This window comes from Ascidiella aspersa, chromosome 1 (assembly GCF_963924565.1).
Source record: "Ascidiella aspersa chromosome 1, kaAscAspe10.2, whole genome shotgun sequence".
Taxonomy (NCBI): domain Eukaryota; kingdom Metazoa; phylum Chordata; class Ascidiacea; order Phlebobranchia; family Ascidiidae; genus Ascidiella; species Ascidiella aspersa.
In genome coordinates, this window is record NC_139447.1 from 3986268 (window position 1) to 4009581 (window position 23314).

Consider the following 23314-nt stretch of genomic DNA (forward strand, 5'->3'; position numbering starts at 1 on the left):
AAATAAAGAATATAATAATACTTAACCTACTCACACCCAAACGCTACTCGCACCCTAACTCAAATTTTGTGCATTGATGTAATAACTGTGGTAGGATTCTAGACCAGCGCCGAATTATGCCTAACCCAAACGAAACCATTAAAATCACTGCAAAAAGTTAAAATATTGAAGTCGAGCTGACGCCCCCCTTAGAATTGCTTGGCGCCAATCACCCCCCCCGGTTAAGAACCGCTGGTGTATTGCAAACATATGCCGATGCGATAAATAAGGGTGTACAAGAGTTTAGAATTTTATAGCGGTGCACTTGCTAAGGCTATTTAACACACTAATAATGTCATGTAAATTGATTTAAAAAAAAATGATTGAAATTATCACAGAAAAGAAAATCTAATACTACAACCACCCGAACCCCAACGCAAATCGGTAATTAAAATAATCACGATTGTGCAAGCGCAAAACGGTCAATAGCCACTTCCAAACAAAAATTTAATCAGAATAGATTGATTCCGTCAGACATTGCCAGCATGCATCAAGCAACAGTCGAACAAAGTTTAACAACCCTATGTCACTTGAACAACAACATTACGTGACTTTGTTGCGCATTGGCAAAGCACACAAAATAAGCAGCTGACCTACATGTTAAACATCACAACTTATTTGAAAGAGGCAAAATACATGCCATGAATCAGCGACGTCAAGCAACTTTTCATTTAATAAGTTTAGACTTTAGATATATGGTGACCAACACACAATCACGACTCAAGACAGTCGAACTGATAGTGAAAAATAAACACAAGAAAAAGGTAGACAACAAAACGCGTGATCTTTCTTGCATGTCAAAGCGTTGCGTTGCCAGGTACCCATGCAATTTATGCACATTAAAAATATATTTATGCTGTTTTTGTTATTTAAGTATTACTTAAAAAAAAATAATGCAAAAATTAAAGAAATCAAAAATGCCTAATTATACCCAGCAGATAAAACAATTACAAATTAAGGTTTGTACAAATATACACTCCATTTTCTATCCTTCATCGTTTATAAACGTTTTATTAATTTCTCACTTACAACTTTTGGCAAAATATATTGAACTCATCGAAGCCTACAAACACGTTAAAGCGCTATAAAATTTGTGTTTAAGGATAAATTTTTGTTTTCGAGCATTTTATTTTAAACTTTAGTTTCTTTTTAAAAAATGATAAAAAATGGTGGTTACTCGACTCGCTCGTCAGTTTATAACAGTTGTCGCCCACTATTTTGCCATTATTAATGTCAAGCATGGTTCAGGTTAGCAGCAGGAGCAGGTTAAGCAATATTAGGTGAGGCTTAGCTAAAGGATAGTAAGTAAGACTTAGCTATAGAGCTTAGTTAGATTAGTTAAGAGCAAAATATATATGGGTCGAAGTGCTGCTGAAGTTGAACGTGTTTCAACATTCAGTAGTTTTATCATTTAAAAAACGGGCGCTGGCCAGGTTGGAAAGTAAGGCCCGGTTTCCCACTCAGCCGCCGCGGTCATAGCCGCCCATTTCATGTAAGATCAACGTTAAATGCGGTAAGCCGCGAAAAATCGCTCAAACGCGCAAAACTTTTGTCGCGCTAACGGTTTTCAGTATAGTACTCCATTTTCGGCCGTGCAAATTTTACAAATAACGTTATTACAGCCGCGCAATTTTAAGCTGCAAAATCGTCTCCCCCGCGCAAAATCCAAAGTTTCCAATCTGGGGCGCTGGTCTAGAATCCTACCACTTTTTAAAAATATCCAAACGAGTTGACAAAAATGAAATAGCAAGAAAGAAATAAATCTAGTATAATAAATATATTAATACTTGATCCACCTTAACGCAAATAATCTTAGCAAATAGCAATATAAATATACGCCAAAAATGCCAATTTTTATATGTAATTTCATTAGGCCGGTGATATTCCACACCAAATGACACAACTCGCGTGGTTTTCGGCAAGCATTCCTTGTCAAAGATCTTTGACGATAAGGCACTAGAATGCAATTGGGATATATGTGGTGACATAACATAAACATTGTTTAAATACTCTATTCTAATTATTTCTTGCATTCAGTTTACAAAACTTTCTGCAGCTTTAAACCAGGTTACATAAAGTTGTTGTAGCGTATTTGTGACAAATCACGAAAGCACGATGTCGGACAGTGAAGGAAGTGGGAGTGAGTTTTCGGACGAAGAAGAAGAAACCGGTTACACTCGGAAACACGACTTTGAAGCTGACAGTGAAGCTGAGGAAGTTGATGTAAGTGTGAAAAAACTTTTTAAAAAACATACAGTTAGGGATGTTCAAAGTCCAGATGGGATTCGAATCCAATTCTGCCGTTTATTTCGGGTAATTGGAACAGATATAATTTAATGTTTTACCGCTGATGGTCGCGCCAAATTGTACATACGCGTGTGGTAAGTTGGCCTGTCGCTGGGCGACCAATTTATAGTGCTGCATTAAATGTAACCTGGTAGTGCACTGTCAGCGTTTTTTTGGGCAACCAATTACTTCGCGTCTCGCGATAACGTTCGTCTAATCAAAAAAAATATATATATAATTAGGTCAAGCGTTATTGGGCGAGCGACTAATGTGTAATGTCAGGTGCGGAGTTCGCAATTTCGCTAAAGTTACAAAAGTGACATTACATTGTAAAACGTTCTGGCCGTCAACAAAATGCGCTGTAGGGTTACTTAAGGTTAAGCCAATATTCAGCGAGGTTATGCACAGCGTAATTGTCAAGTATTTGTTATGTCAATAGTAACTTTGTGTTCTTTGCAGTACATTATTTGACTGCATGGCAGATCATGTTAGTCAAAAAAGAAGCACTAAGACCCAACAATGCTTTAAAAACAGGACCGAATTGTTAAAGAGTTCTGTGTGCAGTGTTGCATTGTACTCACTATTGGCAAAAATTTAAGTTTTGGCAACAACTTGGACAGTTGACATAATACAGTTCACAGAACTGCTTCAAATGACAGTTGTTAAGAATGTTAAACATATTGGAGATTTTTTTTATTATAATGTACACATGTTAGCTTGTTTGGGCGATTTATTGCTGTGATTGTGGGCCCCCTAGGGTAGATTAAGATTAATACCTTCCCCAAACAAATAAGAAAAATATATATACTAGGATTCGCTATTCTGGATTCGTTTTTATAGATTCGAAACCTATTATTCTAGAATACCTTGGGATTCTACTTTGAACTTCCCTACTTACAGTGAATATAAGTTAATTTCTGCATAGAAATGATGTTTGCAAATATTTCGCTTAAGTCCTGACATTCCAGCCACCGTGGAAAGTATTGCAAAAAGTGCACCCGCAAGTTTTTTTTTAACATTGAAAAAGTGTACCCAGAGAAAAATCTGAACTCCCCCAAAAAAATATCGGAACTGCACCCAAAATATGTAAAACGCTTGTGCAGCATCTGTTTACAACTTGTATACAATACAGAGTGCATTGGAAAATCATAAAGTGCACGGGGACTTTTTTGACCTTTGTTGCATCTGGTCTACCAGATTATTTCGGCCGTGCACCCGTTAGATCTCATCAAAATCTGCCATACTATCCAGATGGGCATTCCAGTCTGCATTTCACGGCACTTCACCGCGATCTTTAGTGTGCATATCCAAATTTTGAAGTGTGCAGGTGCGCAAATATGTTTTTGTGCGCACCTTGGGTTGGACCACATTAAGCTTTTTTCAGAATTTAAGTGCACAGTATATATACTGATTCAGGTGTGAACACAAATTTCAACAATTTTTTTTTATGAAAAATGCACCTGCCACAGAATGCAGACTGGCCAACCCCTTTCTAGTATTGTGCTAGAGCAGGGATGTCCAACCTGCGGCCCGCCTGAAATTCTTGTGCGGCCCGCTAGTCATTTTCACCCCCAAGTAGTATTTTAAACGTTCAATATTAGCCTAATTTAAATTTACCAGTCAGCCTTTAGGGGCGCACTAATAGTATAGTATGGGTAAAAATATATATGTATAACTATAAAGGCCCGTTATAACTCTAAAGAACAATCCTTAATTTTAAAACTTAATAGGTTCTGCGGCCCATTAAATTATTTCAAGTGTCAATGCGGCCCACTATAATAAAATGTTGGACATCCCTGTGCTAGAGAGTTCCTCTGGTGTATGCTCTTCCCAGATGGGAAAGTACTACTATGTTTAAAATGAGTAAAAAGTTAATTGGAAACGTTCAAAATGCTCCCTACTTCTCTATGGACTTTGATATTCTTATTACGTCTTACTACAACCTCCAGCCATTATGCTCTTATTTGTTTGTTGTGATTTTTAAAGTAATATTTCTGTTATATTTTAATTTTCAGGACGCTGATGCGAGCGACGGTGAACCGGGTTCCGAGCCTCCTAGTGATGAAGCAGAGGACTTGGACGAGAAGCAGGAAGAAGATGAATTCGATGATGAAGAAGAGGAAGAAGAAGATGAGAGGCCTGTTGCTAAGAAACCAAGACATCTTGGCTTTATCATCGACGAAGCTGGTAACTAGCACCTTACTTTTTACACCAGTGTTTCTCAACGTTTTTTGCATTTACCCATTATCTAAAGCATTAAGTACAACAAGGAAGCTTTTGCGACCTAATTTGATTAAAAAAAGAAAGTTAGATTAACTCTCTCAGCTCTCTTATGCTAAAGCATGGTTTATTGTTTGGAATCTTTGTAAGGAAGCAAAATGTAAGAAATCTGTATGAATTAAATTAACATAAACCATGACTTCGTAGTGATTCCCCTATTTACACAAATGATTTTTAGAACTACTCTTAAGAAATCTAAGCATATAAAAAACAACTGCAGTCGGCGACCCAACAAAATCAAACGGCGACCAAACTTTGGGTTGCGACCCATAGGTTGGGAAACACTGTTTTACAACATAAGAAGCTATATCTGTGTGTTATTCTTTTTGTACAAGAATTATCTTATATTTTAATTTTAGGCAAAAAAGTAGCTGCTGATTAAATTCTAAATGACAGTGTTCCAACTTGCCAGGGTCAAGCATAGAAATTTGTTTGTTTAAACTATATATATATGCTTTAGCATAAGAGAGCTGAGAAGGTTAATTTCACTATTTTTTTAGTTTAATTTTCACTATTTTTTTGGTTCTTTTTAAGATGTCAAACGCTAAATCGAATTTGGCAAATTAGGATTCAAGATTCAAAGCTATTTAGCCACTGATAGTACCCTGTATTGGTTACATACAAATACTATGAAATTGCATCTAATTCTGTCTCTAAACTAATAATATCATCATCTCTAAAATGTATTCAACCCTACACAGTTAATTTTTGTTCCTTGATTTTTATACCGTTTTTACTTTGAAATAAACGGTCCTAATTTTTGTAATCTTCATAATTTGTTGTTTTATTAAACTTTATCCGCTGTTTAATTAAAACGTGTGTTTTAGATGTTGATGATGACGTTCCTGATGAAGATGAATATGAAGACGGTGCTGAAGATATTCTGGATAGAGGTAAACAATATTGACTTGGCGCTAAATCTAATACATTTACAGCTATTTGTATCAACCGCATCACAATGGCATATTATCAGATTTCAACTGATTGCTAACTTTGCATATAAAAAATAGTCCTTGTTATTTATTTAAAAGTATGTTAAAATCTGTAGAAATAAAAACTAGGAAAGAACTTTACATTTAATACAAATTGTCTAATTTATTGATTTATCCTTTTTTCTGTACAGATGAAGAAATTGAAGGTAAATTTATTGAAGTGAATGTCATGCATGTTACTAATCATGGCTGATCTGATGAGTTTTAATTATTTGCCTGGTTTGCTTTAAATGTCAACTGCAAAAAATCTTATACATAAAACGTGATTTATATAATCCTGTTTGTAGTTCTGCTGCTTAAATGCTTTTTAAAGACCAACTAATGCTGTATAGAAATATAGGTGTATTTTTTTTTAAAAAGTGCTTTATAACTAGTTTAGCTCACCACTTTTTTTGTTTTTAACAAGCTTTAATTATTATGCATGGAATGTGTGTGCACACTGCACTATATGTTGTATGTCCACGCCAGCATGACTAACTGCTTTGTCTGTCGTGTGTTCAAATCCTGTACGGAAATTGTTGCTAATTTAGTTTGACCTGACCTATAAACGCTAAAAAACAAATAATAATCACATGTAATAGAATGGTTTTTGACAGAGATAGACAGATATATCAGTTTACCGATAATATCTGCCGATATTTCGCTCCTACCATATTGGTATCGGTAAATTTGAGCAGATATTTGGTTATAAAAGTATGGTAGTCCTTTTCCTGAAAAACAAACAAATTTCTCATTTGTATGCTAAAAATTATTTTCCTGTAAAACAAACAAATTTCTCATTTGTATGCTAAAAATTCTATCAGCATCATGCAATGTTAATATGCAAAATAAAGGTTAAATAAATATAGGAAGGTTAGATAAACTGAAATGCTATTTGGATTTTTATTAATTTAGTTTATTTACATATCACAGCTATAATAAAAATCCGTTATCGGTATCTTGATGAAAAAGTAATATCGGTTGATCCCTAGTTTTTGTGTAATGCAATATCTAATGTACGACTGGGTTTGTTTTTTAGCCTCGAATGCAGAAAATGCAATTGAGGATGACATGTCTGGTGCGCGGCGCCTGCACAATCTAATCAAGTAAGTAAATTTGGTGTTATCTTTAATAAATAAAACTTTTGTGCTATAATGGATGAAGATTGTAGTTGGGCGTAGAATGAATATTTAAGTCCATACAGAATTAGGGTAAATTTGAATGTTTTGAATTAATCATCAAAGATAAATGGATCACAAAATTCTACTTCCTTTTAAACAGATTTGATATTCATTCTATTTCTATTATACCGCAAGGCTGTTGGTAAATACTATAATATTATCAGTTTTATATTGGGCGGTGTGCATTCAAAGCAAGCATGTTTTCAATATTTTTGTTTGCCACAGCACTGAACAAGAAGAAGCCCTCGGCGAATATTACATGAGGAAATATGCCACAAACACATCTGCTTCTGGAAAAGGGTGAGTGAAGCTCGGTGTGATGTGTATCCTTAAAGTCTGGTTTGATTTAGAACTACACTTTGATATCAAGGAGGGCTTAGACGTCTTCTTGGCAGTATTTGCAAAATATTCTTGCCCATAAACTATCTTTTGTTTGTATGCATATCTAAAAAAACTCTGGTTTGATTGGTTTTATTGCAGGTTTTTTTTTTAAGGTTTGGTTTGGGTGACCGCTAAGTAGTTTTAAGAGACCGCAAGTGTTTTATTTAAATACCAAAAAGCTGCAAGTCCAAAATTTGGGAAACCGCTGGAGAAATTTGGGGGTGAAATGTGGTCACTAACAAGTAGCTTTGCAATAAACTGTTCTTTGGTGGTTTGTAGTTACTATGGTGACACAGAAGTGTCGGACGAGATTAGCCAGCAGCAATTGCTTCCCGACGTAAAGGACCCTAACTTGTGGACTGTTAAATGCAAGCACGGTGAGGAAAAGGCCACCGTAACGCTGCTTATGAGGAAATTTATTACAATGCAGTATGAGGAACAGCCGCTGCAAATTAAGTCCGTCACTGCACCCGAGGGCCTGAAAGGTTTGTTTTTCATGATTGACTGTTTATCTATATTTTTCTATATATACTATATAGACTGTTGCTACCAGGCATGGTAATAATAATAATCAAAACACACCTCTTCTGGTAGTTGTAATTCAAGTTCAAGGATTCCTGTTTTTTGATTATCTATATTATTTCTATGTTTTTAAGTTTTATTTTCACTAAGTCACTTTTACTAAAGAAAGCGAAAGTGTTATAATGAAGGAGTACGATATAGATTAGGGGTAAGCAACCTACGGTCCACGTGCCAGATCCCGCCAACGCAAAATCGTCCGGCAAGCGACATTTTTACAAACTGGTCACGAGGCCGTTTCTAATGTTTTTTCGGTTATTTTAACTACCTAAAAGCTATTTTTTGCGCAAATCTTGTTCCTGCAACGAGTGTAACATGTAGTTAGAGCCTTTTTAATTGCAAAGTACCCCAATGTTATCCCTGCTTAACAGTCGTTGCGGTTCGCATAAAATGCTTAAACACAGTTAAAATGTAACGGCCCTTTCTGAGTTTGGTTTTGGTCCGCGACTAGGAAAACGTTCCATTGTAAAGCAATGTAACTTAACTATCTGCATTTTGTAATGCAAAGGTGGTTTGCATCAGGTTTTAGCCAAGAAGCAGTCAAGCTTACTGAGAAGTACAAACACATTTATAAATATAGTAAGACGTAATAAGAATATCAAAGCCCATACAGAAGTAGGTATTATTTTGAACGTTTCGAATAACTCTTAATTCATTTTCAAACAGATGTTGGAAATGAATAGAGTTTTTCAAACGTAAAAAATGATACCTACTTCTGTATGGGCTTTGATAATCTTGTTATGTCTTACTACAACCTCCAACCATTATGCTCGATAAATACAGTTGTTTTGTAGTTTAAATCGCTATTTTGGGTTTTGTTGCCAGGTTACATTTATGTGGAGGCAATGAAACAAACCCACGTCAAGCAAGCAATCGAGGGTGTGAGCAACCTGCGACTGGGCTACTGGTCTCAGAAGATGGTGCCCACTAAAGAAATGCCGGATGTCTTCAAAGTCCTGAAAGAATTCGACCGCACAAGCCTTCGGCAAAAAATGTGGGTCAGATTGAAGAAGGGGGTCTTCAAAGACGATCTTGCCCAGGTAAATTTTATCATTTTTGTATACGTTGGTTTGCTTAACGTTTGACAAATATAGACGGTCTTCACTTACTGCAGTGTTTCGCAACCTTTCTTGGCTTATTACCCTACATAGTCCGCGACACCCTTGCTCATATTTTTGCTGAGTGATTAACTGTAACGCTACAATAAACGAGATCGAAACAGCACATTAACTGGGAAACAAGGATGAAAAAAACTTTTTAATTTTGGAACTTTTGTATTACACAAAAAATTGTATCAAGAAGCTTACCAATAGAGCAAAAATTGAAATCCCAAGTAATTTGAAATGTCTCTCGGCACCCTTGAGCATTAAACAGGCACCCTAGACATAGAGTGCCGCGGCACACCGGTTAAGAAGCACTGGTCTATGGCAACATCTGACGATTTTTAATGTAAATATTAGGTGCAGAAGTCGACATATCATATATCTTTACACTAACAAAGCAGTTATTGCCGAAACGCTTAAAAGCTAACAAAAACTTAAAAAATGGGACACTAAACGTCGGCTCATTGACGATTAGTATCGAATTTTTTTCACGAATGCAACGAAAAACTTTTCCAGATTGATTACATCGAGCACAGCCAGAACCAAGTACAACTCAAGTTGATTCCACGCATCGATTACACCCGACCACGTGGAGCCAATAGGGGTCAAGAACGTGAGAAGCGAAAACTGTACAAACGACCGCCGCAGAAACTGTTTGATGTCGATGCTATCCGGTAAGATTTTGTTGCCTGCGTTTGTGTGTTTTAATTTCAACGGTAGCATTTGTACTGACACTTTGAATTCAGCGTGATATACACCAGTGTTTCTTAATCAGTTGAATAGTTCACCCCAGGGTGAATAAAATTTTTGCAGGGGTGAACCAACAAAAAGGGGTGAATCAGGGTGAACCGTCAGAAATGGATGATAGCTTGTGAAACAACCCAAGTCATTTTGTGCTGTGTGTTTTTGAGCGCCACATACTTATAGCAGTGATTTTCAACCTTTTATGGCTTACGGCACCCCTCAAAAATAAAAAGTAGATTTTCTGCACCCTGTCTGGAATTTTCGTTGATTGTTTTACTAAAATGTCACTATAAATGACACTGGTGCAACACAATCAACTTAAAACATGTAGGAAAATGTAATTTGTTACAATGGTCTCTAATCGTGCACAAATAGTTCCATCAAGAAGCTTACCAATTGAGAGAGAATCGTATTCTATCAGATTCTTAAAAAAAAAAAAAAAAAAAAATTAGATTCCTAAATATTTTGAAATATCTATCGGCGCCCTTTTCCCATTCCTGCACCCGGTTAAGAACACTGTACTATAGATTAAGGCTGCGGAGTCGGACTCGGGACTCGAGTAAGACCACGTAGAACTCCCCGAGTCCAACGTGCGCATGCGCAGTACTGAATTTCGAAAGTGATCAGGCCGGAAACTGTAAATTGTAAATATGGAATGGCGGTTTGATATTTTCGATAGCCATGTATAGGTGGATGAACTATAATGAAACCCTTATGAGTGTTTTGCTGAATATCCACCTTATTTTAGTTACGTAAATGGGTGAAATACAAGCTGTAAAGTTGGAGCCGAACTTGGGTCTCCACAAAATCGAAATATCTTGCAGGAGTCGGACTCAAGACTCTGGTCACTTTTTGGTCCGACTCCGGTTGTTTTAACCACTCCGCAACCCTGAATTGGACCACTCTTAAGTTTTAGCTAAAATAGTTATTTATGTTTTTCGTAATATTCCTTTGCAGGCAAATCGGAGGCGAGGTTACTGCTGACGGTGACTTTCTAGTCTTCGAAGGAAATCGTTTCAACCGAAAGGGATTTCTCTACAAGAACTTCACGCTAAACTCCATTGTAAGCACGTCTCACTTAACTTTGTTATGTCCTAATGATTTTCCGATAGCTATATTTTCTATTTTTTCATAAAAAGTAGAAAAATTAGGCCCTAAATATTAAGATTTCGCCTCGCCTTTTTTATCTTTTTTTGTTTACGTAAAAAGTGTTATTTTTAAATGATTTTCCGATAATAATTTTCTATTTTTCATGGAAAGTAGAAAAAAGTTAGGTCCTGGAAATTAGAATTTCGCCTAGCTTTTTTTTATCTTTTGTTTTACGTAAAGATGTAACGGAAAAAATTCTTGGCTTTGGAACCTTTTTCGCTGTTTAACCAAAATATATTGTGCAGTGTGATTAATTAATCGTACAAAAATTAGGCCCTGAAATTTAGGATTTCGCGTTATCTTTTTTTCATTGGTTTTACGTAAAAATGTACGGAAAAAATCTTGGCTTTGCAACCTTTGTCACTACTTAAGCAAAATATATCTTGCAGTGTGAAAATATACTAATAAACTGGATAAAAAAGTACCTTAAATTTGGACCTACATTTTCCAAGATACAACGTGTTAATCAAAAGCTCTGTGAACATTGTATATAGTTACATTTTTGTTACGCAGTGCGTGGACGGAATCAAGCCAACCTTATCGGAACTAGAGAAATTCGAGGAACAACCCGAAGGCCTCGATATCGAACGTGAGAAAAAACCCATACTGTCGTGTAGAAACAATTTTGTGCTAAAATATGTCATTTCGAAGTCGCAGTTTCCGGCATCGTTGTTATGTAGGACAGTAGCGTTGAGTCAATTATACGAAAAAAGGCTAACTGTAAAAGGTGGCCTAAAAAATAGTAGGTTTACGAGTTACAATGCGATGTTTTCGATCGGGGGGCACCAAAATAAACATGCGAATAATTTTGTCGGTCCGTGACCTAACGAAGATAAAATACAGTGGAAATCTTGTCACATGTGCTTCAAGACTAGATTTCTTGAAAAAAATACGTTAAAATATGTTGGGTTTGGTTTGAGCAAGGTTGTTCCAAAATTAAAAAAAATATGTGTAAAATACGAATACTTGGCTCATATTAATTAAATTTTCACTTGAAGAATGGTGTCTAAAGTTTTGTTCACTTACAAAATGTACCCTGAAGAGAATTGCGCAAAAAAAGGTGATATTTAAACCCTTTTAATTTATCGCTTTGGCCTTAGTTGTCAGATACCAACATCAATCGTCCCAAAAGCATTTTCTCTGGTAAACTGAAATCAAAAAAAAAAAAAAAAAAAAAACATTTTTGCTGATGCAAAGGAAACCCCAAGTTGGTAAAAATGGCAAAAACATGAAAATAAAAATTGGATGCAGTTCGTTGAAGAATCCACTGAGTTCCTAGTTTGAATTTGTATGAATGGTATTTGCAGTGGTGGCCGACAACACGTCCAAGTCGGACAAGTCTTGTCGTTTCGCGCCTGGAGACAACGTTGAGGTGGCCGACGGTGAGCTGATTAACTTGCAGGGAAAAGTGATGAGCGTGCAGGGAAACAAGGTCATGATGATGCCCAAACACGACGAACTGAACGTAAGTGCGCGCGCCGAAAAAAACCAAAAGCTTTTGTGTTTTTTTTTAGGCGATTGGAAATAGAAAAATCAGACCATAAAAAGGAAAAAAAGTCCCAAAAAAAAATTTTTTTGCGTAAAAAATTGTTTTCGCGTCTTCGTTTTTCATCTTTTTTGTTTTACCCAAAAATGTGACGGGAAAAACCTTAGCTTTGCAACATTTTTTGCTCCTAAAAAAATATAAAATGTTGAAACAAGTAAAAAATACAACCTTTTTCGCTCCTAAACCAAAAGCAAAAAAATGAGAATTATTGGAACCGGTAAAAAATATATTTTGTTGCAGATAGTTAAAAAAAACTTTCGAAAAACTAGCGAAGAGGCTGATAACATACAAAAAATTACAGAATTCACTGTTAAAAGGGAAATTACGCACTGAAACTAAACTTTAAAAAGCTATTGTCGAACTGAAATTGCTTTTGAAAGATGGCCAAAAGGTTTCAAGCGGGCTGCGAAGTCGGACCGGCCTCGAGTAAGACCACGTAGAGTCCCGAGTCCGAATTTTGAAACTAATAATACCACAAACTGTAAATTGTAAAGGTGAAATAGTGAATTTTTTCCAACCATGTATATTGTATATGTATTGTAAGTGAATAAATTATATGACACCCTTATGCGTGAATTGCTGAAAATCCACTTTAATTACGTAAATTGGCGGAATACAGGCTGTTGGGTGTGAGCCTGACTCGAGACTCGACGAAATCGCACATTTGAGTCGGATTCCGGACTTGGGAGTCGGACTCAAGTTATTTTTAACTGACTTCATAGCCTTGGTTTTAAGCAGGTTAAATTTAATCCAACTTTCATCTTCCTTGTCTTGCATTGCAGGACCCGCTTGAGTTTCTCGCATCTGAACTGCGAAAGCACTTCCAGATGGGAGACCACGTGAAAGTTATCGCTGGTAGATACGAAGGCGACACAGGTAAGCAAGTCCCTGTTTTTTTTGGGGGGACACATGGCTACAGGGTTGCCACACAATTTTATGGGAAGGCTTTTTAAATTAAATTAGTACGTTTTAAAGACCTCTAATAATTCGATCGCTCAACGCGTTTTGAACATAATTTCGATCACCACTATAAACGCCATGGCAAACACAAAATGAAAAAAAAGTTTTGTAGTTTTTTTTTAAAGACTTTTAATATGCCAATAAATTTAAAGACTGTGTGTAAAGCCTGGGCTATACGCACTGTGATCTAGCTCTGTTGAAAGTTTTTTCCAGATTGGTAGGCCCACGTTTGGTCACCTCGAGTTGTTCATATATTCTCTTTTTTTTTGATAAATTTACCTTTCGCGGTGGAATCGCTGTGTTGGATCGCCAATCATTGCTGAAAAAGTCCTGTATTATTTTAATTTCGCTACCGATACCAACCTAGTATAGGACGAGTCCGATATTACCGCTTGATCGAGCATTTTAAAATTAGATTAGAATTAAAACTGGAGCATTTCAGTTTTTACAGGTTGATTAGAATTAGATCATTTTGAGTTTTCTCAAATTAGATTAGAAGTAGAATTACCAAGTTCTTTAAAAAAAAGAATTTAAATTAGAATTCGAACTAATTTACATTTAATTATTGACAATAAATTTCATTTAAATCGAAAAATATTCTAATAAATATGTAAACGGTAAATATATGTGTGCTATTTTTTATGCCTTTTAGCATAGCGTATGCTTTTTAGACTGTAAAAGGTACATAAGTCGTTCCAAACAAACAGTTTTAATTCAAGTTCTTTGTTTTACCTAAGAGACTAAAATGTCGTTGGACAAAGTAGCATTTTTGGTAAAATCAAAATTATAAATGCGCGTTCGCTGAAAACAAGTATTTACGATATTCAGGTCTGAACCTAACGTCGCGTTGAAACGAAATTCCATAAACTGGACACAACATCGTTTTTTTTCACTATCCAGGTCTGATCGTTCGCGTCGAACCCAAGATGGTTGTTCTCTTCTCCGACCTCACAATGCACGAGCTCAAGGTGCTTCCCCGCGATCTGCAGCTATGCTCTGACGTCAGCTCTGGAGTCGACTCGGTCGGGAAGTTCCAGTTCGGCGACCTCGTCATGATCGAGTAAGTGACGTCATGTGTCGATTTTTCGAGAAACGCCAAAAATGTGAAAGTGAAATGGTGTCTAAATACATTCAGTGCGATTTATTTTTAAACCCTTTTCTTTGAAAATTGATTACTTCTTAAATACACACTAATATTTCAATTAGGCCTTCATGGAACCCCTAAAATTAGTTCAGTGATCCCCAAGGGGACCATGGACCCCTGTTTAACAACCCCTGATTTAACTTCTTTCTAAAGTGTGTTTGTTCCATACTCGCTGCTGGACAAATGACGCATCTTAAAAAATGTGCCGTTCCAATAATTTTGCTAGTTACTCATATCGATTTTTTTAATATAGTTACCAATGACATAAGCAGTTTGTGCAATAAACCACTCCATGTAATGTAAATACCATTTTTAAACGCTAGACCATTTGTAGCATGCGATCAATTGCCACCACAAGTTGTTTTTAAAACTGATATTTTGTTTGTTTCAGCAACCAGACCGTTGGCACTATCGTGAGACTGGAGAAGGAATACTTTCAAGTGATAACTATGCACGGAAAGGTAAGTACGCCTGCTATAACTGACCAATGGTGACCATATTGTTTTTTTTTTCATAATTTTTAATAATACACCTGCAATACGTTGTTCTTTGATTTTTTTTATACTTATTTTTTTTATACGTGTATGTTAATGTTCCTCTTACCCATCCTATCTGACCGGGTTAGTTCCCACTCTTAGCACTTTTGCCATTTCTGTAGGTGGTGCACTTGAAGCACCAGGCGGTTACCAGACGCAAGGACACTAGGCACGCCATTGCACTCGACGCCGAGCAGAACAACATACAGTGCAAGGATATCGTGAAGGTGATCGACGGGCCGAACGTGGTAAGTGCTTACAGCATTGCGATTTTTTCACGGCCCCATTTGAAGTCGAGCGACCGAACGACAACTGCACGACCTTAAATCATCAGTAAGACTTGCTGATTCGCTAGAGAATCGCTAATGTCGAATGTTGGAATCATCACTATCAGTCCTCTTAATCTGCTTGTTGTGTGCCAAGCAACCTGGTCTTTCTGAAGGCCCTTGCTTCTCGCAATACAATTAATCTTTAAAATCTGAATTGCAACCATTGCTAGAGTGTATTCTGCTGTTACAGTCTGCCTGATCAGGATTGTAGTGCAACCAGGACCAGGCTAGAAAATCAACTGGCCTGCTGTGAGGTTCGAACTCACGACCTCCGGTCACACCAGAACGTCGCTCTAACTTTACGTCATTTCCTGCCGACTGATTTCGGCAATCCTTTGGCATCTTGTGCACTTGCAAGATGTTACATATAGTATGGCCGCTTCCATTTGACCCTGTTTAACAACAACATACTAGCGGAAAGTGATGACGACCCGCCGGGACCTTTAGAAGTTAGGCTTTAACCCGCTAATGAGAAAAGGTTGCTGGTCCCGGGCTGAAACGTTGTAAGGACACCCAATCAAACTCACTCTTATTTCTTAGGGCCAAGAGGGTGAGGTGAAGCATCTCTACCGAGGTTTTGCGTTTCTGCACAGCCGCAAGGTAATAGACAACGGAGGCATCTTTGTGGTGCGAACCAGACAAGTAACACTGGCCGGCGGCTCCAGGGTAAGCAAGTTGACTTTATTTCAAATACTCGCTTGGTTGGGATGTTCAATTAACTAGGAATTATTCAATAGACCTGTGTGCATCGTGTTTATGTATCTTACTGACTTAAAGCATCACAGTATGGCAAATTTTGTTGAATTTTAAAGAAAGCATTAAAAGGCTTCATTGAAGTAGCACACCCTTCACAATTACTTTAATAGTGACCTTGCACTAAAAAAAAATTTACAAAAAATAAATGGAAACCAATGTTCGCCCGGCGAACAACAACTGAATATGTTGGGTACTGGAAACTTTAAGTAGCAGCAGAATTTGTAAAAATTTGACTTAAGGTTTTTGCCGGTAAGTTTTCTTTCAAGTTATTTTTATAAACGCTTGTGTTTTTTTTATAACTTTAAACTAAACTCCTTATTATTATGTAGTTGCATTTTACCGTTGAACCACCATTTTTTCAAAGTTGTGAGGTCTGTGCGTCTTTCAGGTTGATAAATTGCGCAAAAGCGCAACCTTTTGAAGGTTCAATCGCTTTATTTATGCCTTTATGGCAACCTTTTCATGAACAAACAAAAAAACTAACCAAACTGTTGTTTTCATCCAGCCGAGCCGAGCTATTTAGCAGTGACCATATAAACACACTAACCCACCAAACTGTTATTTTCTTCTAGCCTAGCGCGGGAGTGAGCGCCTTTGCCCCGATGAGCCCCCGCATTGGAAGTCCAGCTCGACAGGACAACAACAACGCCAGGGGTAACGCTGGGGGCGGCGGAGGGGGCAGGGGAAGGGGAAGGGGGCAGAGAGACACTGGACTAATCGGTAAGTTGTCACGAAAAGATTACCCATCCTCAAGATTTGTAGATGGTCGTATTTGTCTAATTTTAAATAGAGGAATCAGGCGGCACTCTATAAACACAAATTGTATTGACAACCGTGCTTCATCAGGTCAATACCATGTGATTAAAAGCATGAGAAAAAAATAGTGCACTCACTAACGCAGGGATGTCCAACCTGCGGCCCGCGGGCCACATTGCGGCCCGCCTGAAATTTTTTATGCGGCCCGCTAGTCATTTTCCCTCCCAAGTAGTAACAACTCTAAAGGCCAATACTTGGCCAATACCCGTTATAACTCTAAAGGCCAATACTTAATCTTGAAACTTAATAGGTTCTGCGGCCTATTAAATTATTTCAAGTGTCAATGCGGCCCACTATAATAAAATGTTGGACATCCCTGCACAAGCATCCAAGATAACTATCAGCACTTGCTTGAAAACAACTTTGCGTATATAAGGCTGAATAAAGGGGCGCGTTTCAAAGTTTAAGTATTCCCGTGCACTCAATGTAATTGTACCCTTAAATACAATTTCCGAGATAATTGTTAGTAATTACAATTCCGAAATGAAAATATTTTTCAGTGGTGACACGACAATTGTTTGTTAGGATTTCGATTAATATTAAAAATGGAGCCTTTCACTTTCCAGATCACTATAGTAAAAACTAACAACAACTGCTACTTATGTTCCAGGCCAGACGGTCCGGGTGCGTCAAGGCCCTTACAAGGGTCACATCGGCGTGGTTAAGGACGCAACGGAATCCACTGCCAGAGTAGAACTACACGCCTCTTGCCAGACCATCAATGTGGACAGGAGCCGCCTGCAGCCCACGTAAGTTTATATCCTATTTAAAAGTTTTATAACCGTAACGCTCCTTTAAGTTTAGTTTTCAGAGTTGTTATCAGAAAGACCAAGTTTTCCCAATAATATCTTTATAGGTAACTTTTTAATAGTTCGTTTAGAATTCGAAATGTGGAATTCCTAAAAGATCAAATTTCAACTAAAATTTGAACTAGAATTACATCTAACTATTCACAATCAATTTAATTTAAAAGCCCATTATTCTAATAAGAACGTTTTAACTGAAATTCTTTGTTTGGCTGAAGAGACTAAAAATGCCGTTGTACAAAGTAGCATTTTTGGTAAAACCCCGAATTAGATTAGAACTAGAATTAGAGCATAAGCAATTCACAAATTAAATTAAAATTTGCCAAATTTTGCTCTGATTCATTGAATTAGAAAACTAGAATTATCTGGTTGCCCATGTCTGCCTGTGATAACCTTGTTTTCAGTGTGTTTAATATTACGAGTTTTTAGTAAAACCAGCAAAAATGTTAAATTGCGAGCACTTAGAAGTTCTTAGAACACTGTTGGCCAAACAAGGCTCGTTTGCGCGGTAATTCTGTTTAATACCAACATGCGTACCTCTGATAACCTTGTTTTCACAGTACAAACACTCAAAAAATATTTTATTTTTTTTTGACAGAGATCAACGTAGACCTGGCGCCGGCGGAAGGACCTCTACTTACGCGCGTACCCCCATGTACGGCTCCCAGACCCCCATGTATGGGGCGGGTGGATCTAGGACCCCCATGTACGGATCGCAGACCCCAGTTCAAGACGGTGAGTGTTTCTGTTTTCAATAAGGAAGACAAAATCGTCGTTTTAATAGCGTGAAAGATAAGGAAATTAAGTTTGCGAAACCCAAACACAAGCACAAGTATTTGAGAATTTTTAAGAATCTGATTTTTGCCCAATTGATAAGCTTCTTGATACAACTATTTGTGTACGATTAGGGATCATTACATCAAATGCCATTTTCCTAAATGTTTTTAGTTGATTGTGTTGTTCCGGTTCCATTTATGGTGACATTTCAGTAAAATACTCGACGAAAATTCCAGTCGGAGTGCCTTGAATCTATTTATTATTTTTGAGGGCTGCCGTAAACCATATAACGTTGAGCATCACTGTCTTAAAGTATGCACAAACAACTTTCATTTGATAGAGCTTTATTCTCACTGTTTTGCTTTTTAAAAAAGGAAAACGTTCATCGTGCAATTGTGTAGTTATGCCGTAGCAATACTACATAAATTTCTATAATGCAGCAAAAGTGATCAATTATCCTAATAATCTCAAGGTGGAAGTAATATTTCCAGCTATAAAAGGTTGAGAATATCAGGGTTAAAGAGTATTAAATTCAAACCAACGCCTTTCTTCACCAGGAAGCCGAACCCCACATTACGGGGCCCAGACCCCCCTGCACGACGGGAGCCGAACCCCCCAAAGAGGGGGCAGCGCTTGGGACCCCACAAACGCCAACACCCCGGCGCGTCCCGACAACTTCGACTACGATTCACCCTCCCCAGCCCCCTATGGAGGGGCGACCCCAAACCCACAGACCCCAGGGGGTTATCAGTCCGAGGAACAATCACCTGCCGGCCCCTACAGCAATGCACCCCAAACCCCAGGGGGGTACGGGTCGGACCGGACCTATTCGCCCTACGGTGGACCCACACCTTCCCCTATGGGTTCTTACGACGGTAAGTTTTGCGTAAAGTTTTGTTTTGCTGTGGAGGTATGACTTTACAACTGATACGTGTTGGCTGGGTCGTTAGGACAAATGCTGAGTTTGCGTCGCAGCCTCGGAGAATCGTGTATTCCCGACCGTGATCACTTCTAGAGACAGCCTTTAAAACTGAAAATGTGTTAGTGGGTTGCTGTCTGCGAATAAACAGCGAGATTTTGTAACGGACATGCCAATATTGAAGTTATGTTTTAGTGCAGGGGATGCCAACACGTCGATCGCCACATTTCACCTGGTCGATCGCGTCGAATATGTGTTACGTCATTGCAGTAGCTGTTGCACACAAGCAGAACATTAAAACGACCAATTGTTGTCTCTACAAGTCTTAAAAAATTGTTGTGATAGGTCTTTACAACTGATACGTGTAAGCTGGGTCTTTAGGACAAATGTTGGGTTTGCCCCACAGAAGAATGACCATCACTTCTAGAGACAGCCTTTAAAATAAAACTGAAAATGTGTTAGTGAGTTGCTGTCTGCGATTGAACAGCGAGATTCTGTAACGGGCATGCCAATATTGAAGTTATGTTTTAGTGCGGGGGATGAAACACAAAATAAACCAAAAAATTAGTGGTTGTCTGCAAAATTACAAATTACTTCATTTGAAAAAAAAAAATTCGTATTCAAATTCTTGTTCAAACTATTTTGATCACATTACTGTCTTTTATAAACTGGCCACAAGTATATCTTGTTTTTATTGTAGCTTTCGGTGTTTAAGCAAATCAACATCACAGGTTTATTGCTAGTAGCGCTCAACTATCTACTTTTTACCCCAGCTTCTCCGAGCCCCATGGGTTCATCATACGGCAGCAGTTACCAGCCATCACCCTCCCCTGGTGGCCCACAGCCTTCCCCCGGAAGTTACCAACCTTCACCATCACCAGGATCGTACCAGGTAGAAGACTTGAATAACTTGATAATTCTAGCTCAATAATGAATTGCAAAGCCAAAAGTTCTTGAAAGTAGATCGACATCATCTTGATTCTTGATTAAGACGTTTCGATACGAGCTTGTATTTTCTTCAGTTAATGTGTATAACTGAAGATGATAACTTTAAATAACTTGATAATTCTGGGGTACTCTATGCACGGTTTGCGATGTAGCTTGATAATAAATTGCAAAGCCAAAAAGGTCGAGTAGATCGACAGCATCTTGATTAAGACGTTTAAAAAAAACGCGCTTGTATCATCTTGAGTTAATCACATTATTAAAAATATAAGAGTTCTTGCTAATTTTTTTGTAATTTTTATAGCACAAAAAGTGTATTTTTTCCTAATTCAGCAAAAATATTCTTGAACTGTATTTGCGTAAATTGCTAGAACTGACCTAGATTTTCTAAACCATAATTTAAACAAAAAAATTTTAAATCCGTGGCTTCTCTCAACTACAATCAATCACTTTTCTCTCACGCAGCCGACCCCATCGCCAGGTTTCCACCCTACCCCAAGCCCCCTCGACTACACTAGTCCCCTTACGCCAGGCGGGGGGATTACCCCCTCACCCATCGGCAGCTACGGCACCCCGGGGTCAGTGGGTTCCATGCTGGATCACGGCATGAACACGGAATGGCAGTCGATGGACATTGTCGTCAAAGTGAAGCCCAACTTCGAGGATCACACAATCAGCGGCAAGATCGGAGTTATTCGGACGATTACGGTGCGTTTTTCTGCTAAAATCTGTTAAAAAAAACTGGGGTAAATGTTTAAAAAAAAAGCAGTTCTTCTGGTATGTGTAATTCGGTGTCATTCACCCTGACGAGGGCGACTTGCATAGGTTGCCGAAACGTTGGTTATGAAATACAAATACCAGAAGAGCTTTTTTTTATTAATATTATTATGCCTGGTAGCAACAGTTTATATACGATATTAATGTTTAATGCCGGCTTTTATACATATTCAGGGCGGACTTTGCAACGTCTTCATCGACGAGATCAAACGGACAGTGAGCATTCCTGGCAACAATCTCGAACCTGTGATTCCGGGCAAGAAAGATAAGGTACGTCGAAGTTGTACCTAGCTGTAACCTAGCTATTTTTTAAAGGTCGCGTGAAAATGTATTCAACACACACAAGACTTTCAAGGGATTTTTTTTCTCAGTCAGGTAGAACCACTTTTAACCTATATTTATGCCTGAAATCCTGCAAATTTTGGAAGCAGTTAGAAAGCAAAAGAAATTCGCCGATTTTTTGTATTGAACCTAATTTAAAAATATTCTGCCCGCACCACTATGAATTAATTTGTGCCAGAAATCTTGTAAAACTAGATTTTAAAATGCTTTATTCGCAAAAACTTTTCTGTGGGAAATTCACGGATTTTTTTTTAAACCTATCCTTTAAAGCAGTGGATCTCAAACTTTTTTAGCTTGCGGCACACTAAAAAACTTAAATATTTCGCAACACACTTTGAACAGACCAACAAAATGTTAACTTTACAATCGTCCTTAACAGACGACAAACTCTTAAATGAATTAACATTATTAATTTGTAATGAATAGAGCGTATTTAAGTCTTACAATGCTTGCGTGTATTACTATTGGTAACACAAATACCTTATTTTTCGAAATTAAATAACGTTTTGAGGCGCACAGTTTTGGAAGCCCTGCTTTAAATATTCCGACTTGAAACTATTTCCGTATGCCAATTGGTAATACAAACAACTAATTTTCCGAAATTGCCAAAGTGTCGCGGCATACTTGACTATCTCTCGAGGCACACTAGTTTACCGCGACACATAGTTTGGGAATCACTGCTTTAAAATATTCCTTCCGATCCGTCAGGTGAAAGTGATCCTTGGAGAAGACCGCGAGAACACCGGGGTCCTCATCAGCATCGATGGTAAGGACGGCATAGTGAGGATGGAACAGGATCAGCAGCTCAAGATCCTCCAGCTTCGATTCCTCGGCAAGGTGGCAGGCGACCATGACGACGCGGTGGATGATGCAATAGGCGACGAGGATTAGTTCATCCTGCTTCTCCACGTGGTGCTGCTGCATCCGAAGGAAGAAGATCTGTTCGGAGTTCGGGACTTGGTTTTCGAAGTTTTTTTTCGAGTTTGTCACAGCCCGGGCTTGGTTTTTAGTTCCTCCTGCTCCACGTGGTCTGTTCGGAGTTCAGAACTTGATTTTCAAACGCTTAAACTGAGAGTTGCTTCCATTTGATTGAATTTGCTCAACGTGGTGCTGCTGCAACCGAAGGTGTAAAATCGGTTCGGGGCTCAAGACTTGGTTTTCGAACGCTTAAACTTTGAGAGTTGCTTCCTTTTGATTGGATTTTCTCAAAGTGCTTCTGCTGCAACCGAAGGAGGAACATCGGTTCGGAGCTCGGGCAAACGCTTAAAATTTAAGAGTTGCTGTCTTTTGATTTGATTGGATTGCAATGCAAATTAAGACCGCTGGCCAACAGAACTCGTGTTTTGTTTAGCGTTGTTGGTCGTTGCTGCTCTTTCACTAGATTCCTGAAGAGCAAAAAAACAAACAACCGATTTGAAAGACAAGACCGCTGAGTTAGAATGATGCCGTAAAACATGCACGTCTAAACTGGTATTTTAAAATACGCAGGCTTAACTGCCGTTTTGCGTGATTAAATTACATCTTTGGAGCATAATGGTTGGAGGTTGTAGTAAGACGTAATAAGAATATCAAAGCCCATGCAGAAGTAGGTATCATTTTGGACGTTTCGAATAACTCTTTATTCATTTTCAACATCAGAAAATTCATTTTCAACATCATTGATGTTGAAAATGAATAAAGAGTTATTCGAAACGTCCAAAATGATACCTACTTCTGTATGGGCTTTGATATTCTAAATTACATCTTGAAGTTTAAAAAATGTCACTTGACAGTCACCACACGCGCTTTTTCGGGTACCCTTTACACACGTTATAAGCTGATAGAGTAAGTGTGGAATCCTTTCACATTGCCCTTTGCTATAAACTGCCAAGTTCCACATTTAAATTCACTTCTAATGAGTTTAAATGTGTGTATGGGTTTTAACGTGTGTACTTGTAACCTACTCTTT

The 23314-nt window shown here is 37.9% G+C and overlaps 1 protein-coding gene across 1 annotated transcript; it reads left to right on the top strand.

The window, feature by feature from the left end:
• The first annotated feature begins 2154 nt into the window (after positions 1–2154).
• Positions 2155–22332, top strand: LOC146166616 (transcription elongation factor SPT5-like). The gene is made up of 25 exons (XM_083390968.1): positions 2155–2262; positions 4341–4512; positions 5433–5498; positions 5729–5743; positions 6616–6682; positions 6983–7057; positions 7418–7623; positions 8543–8757; positions 9337–9494; positions 10522–10627; positions 11227–11302; positions 12021–12178; positions 13042–13135; positions 14120–14279; positions 14755–14824; positions 15022–15147; positions 15769–15894; positions 16557–16704; positions 17411–17549; positions 18205–18341; positions 18941–19258; positions 20076–20194; positions 20713–20955; positions 21199–21294; positions 22075–22332. The coding sequence occupies exons 1-25, from the start codon at positions 2155–2157 to the stop codon at positions 22255–22257; spliced, it is 3381 nt and encodes a 1126-aa protein (XP_083247094.1). The 3' UTR covers positions 22258–22332.
• Positions 22333–23314: the final 982 nt, after the last annotated feature.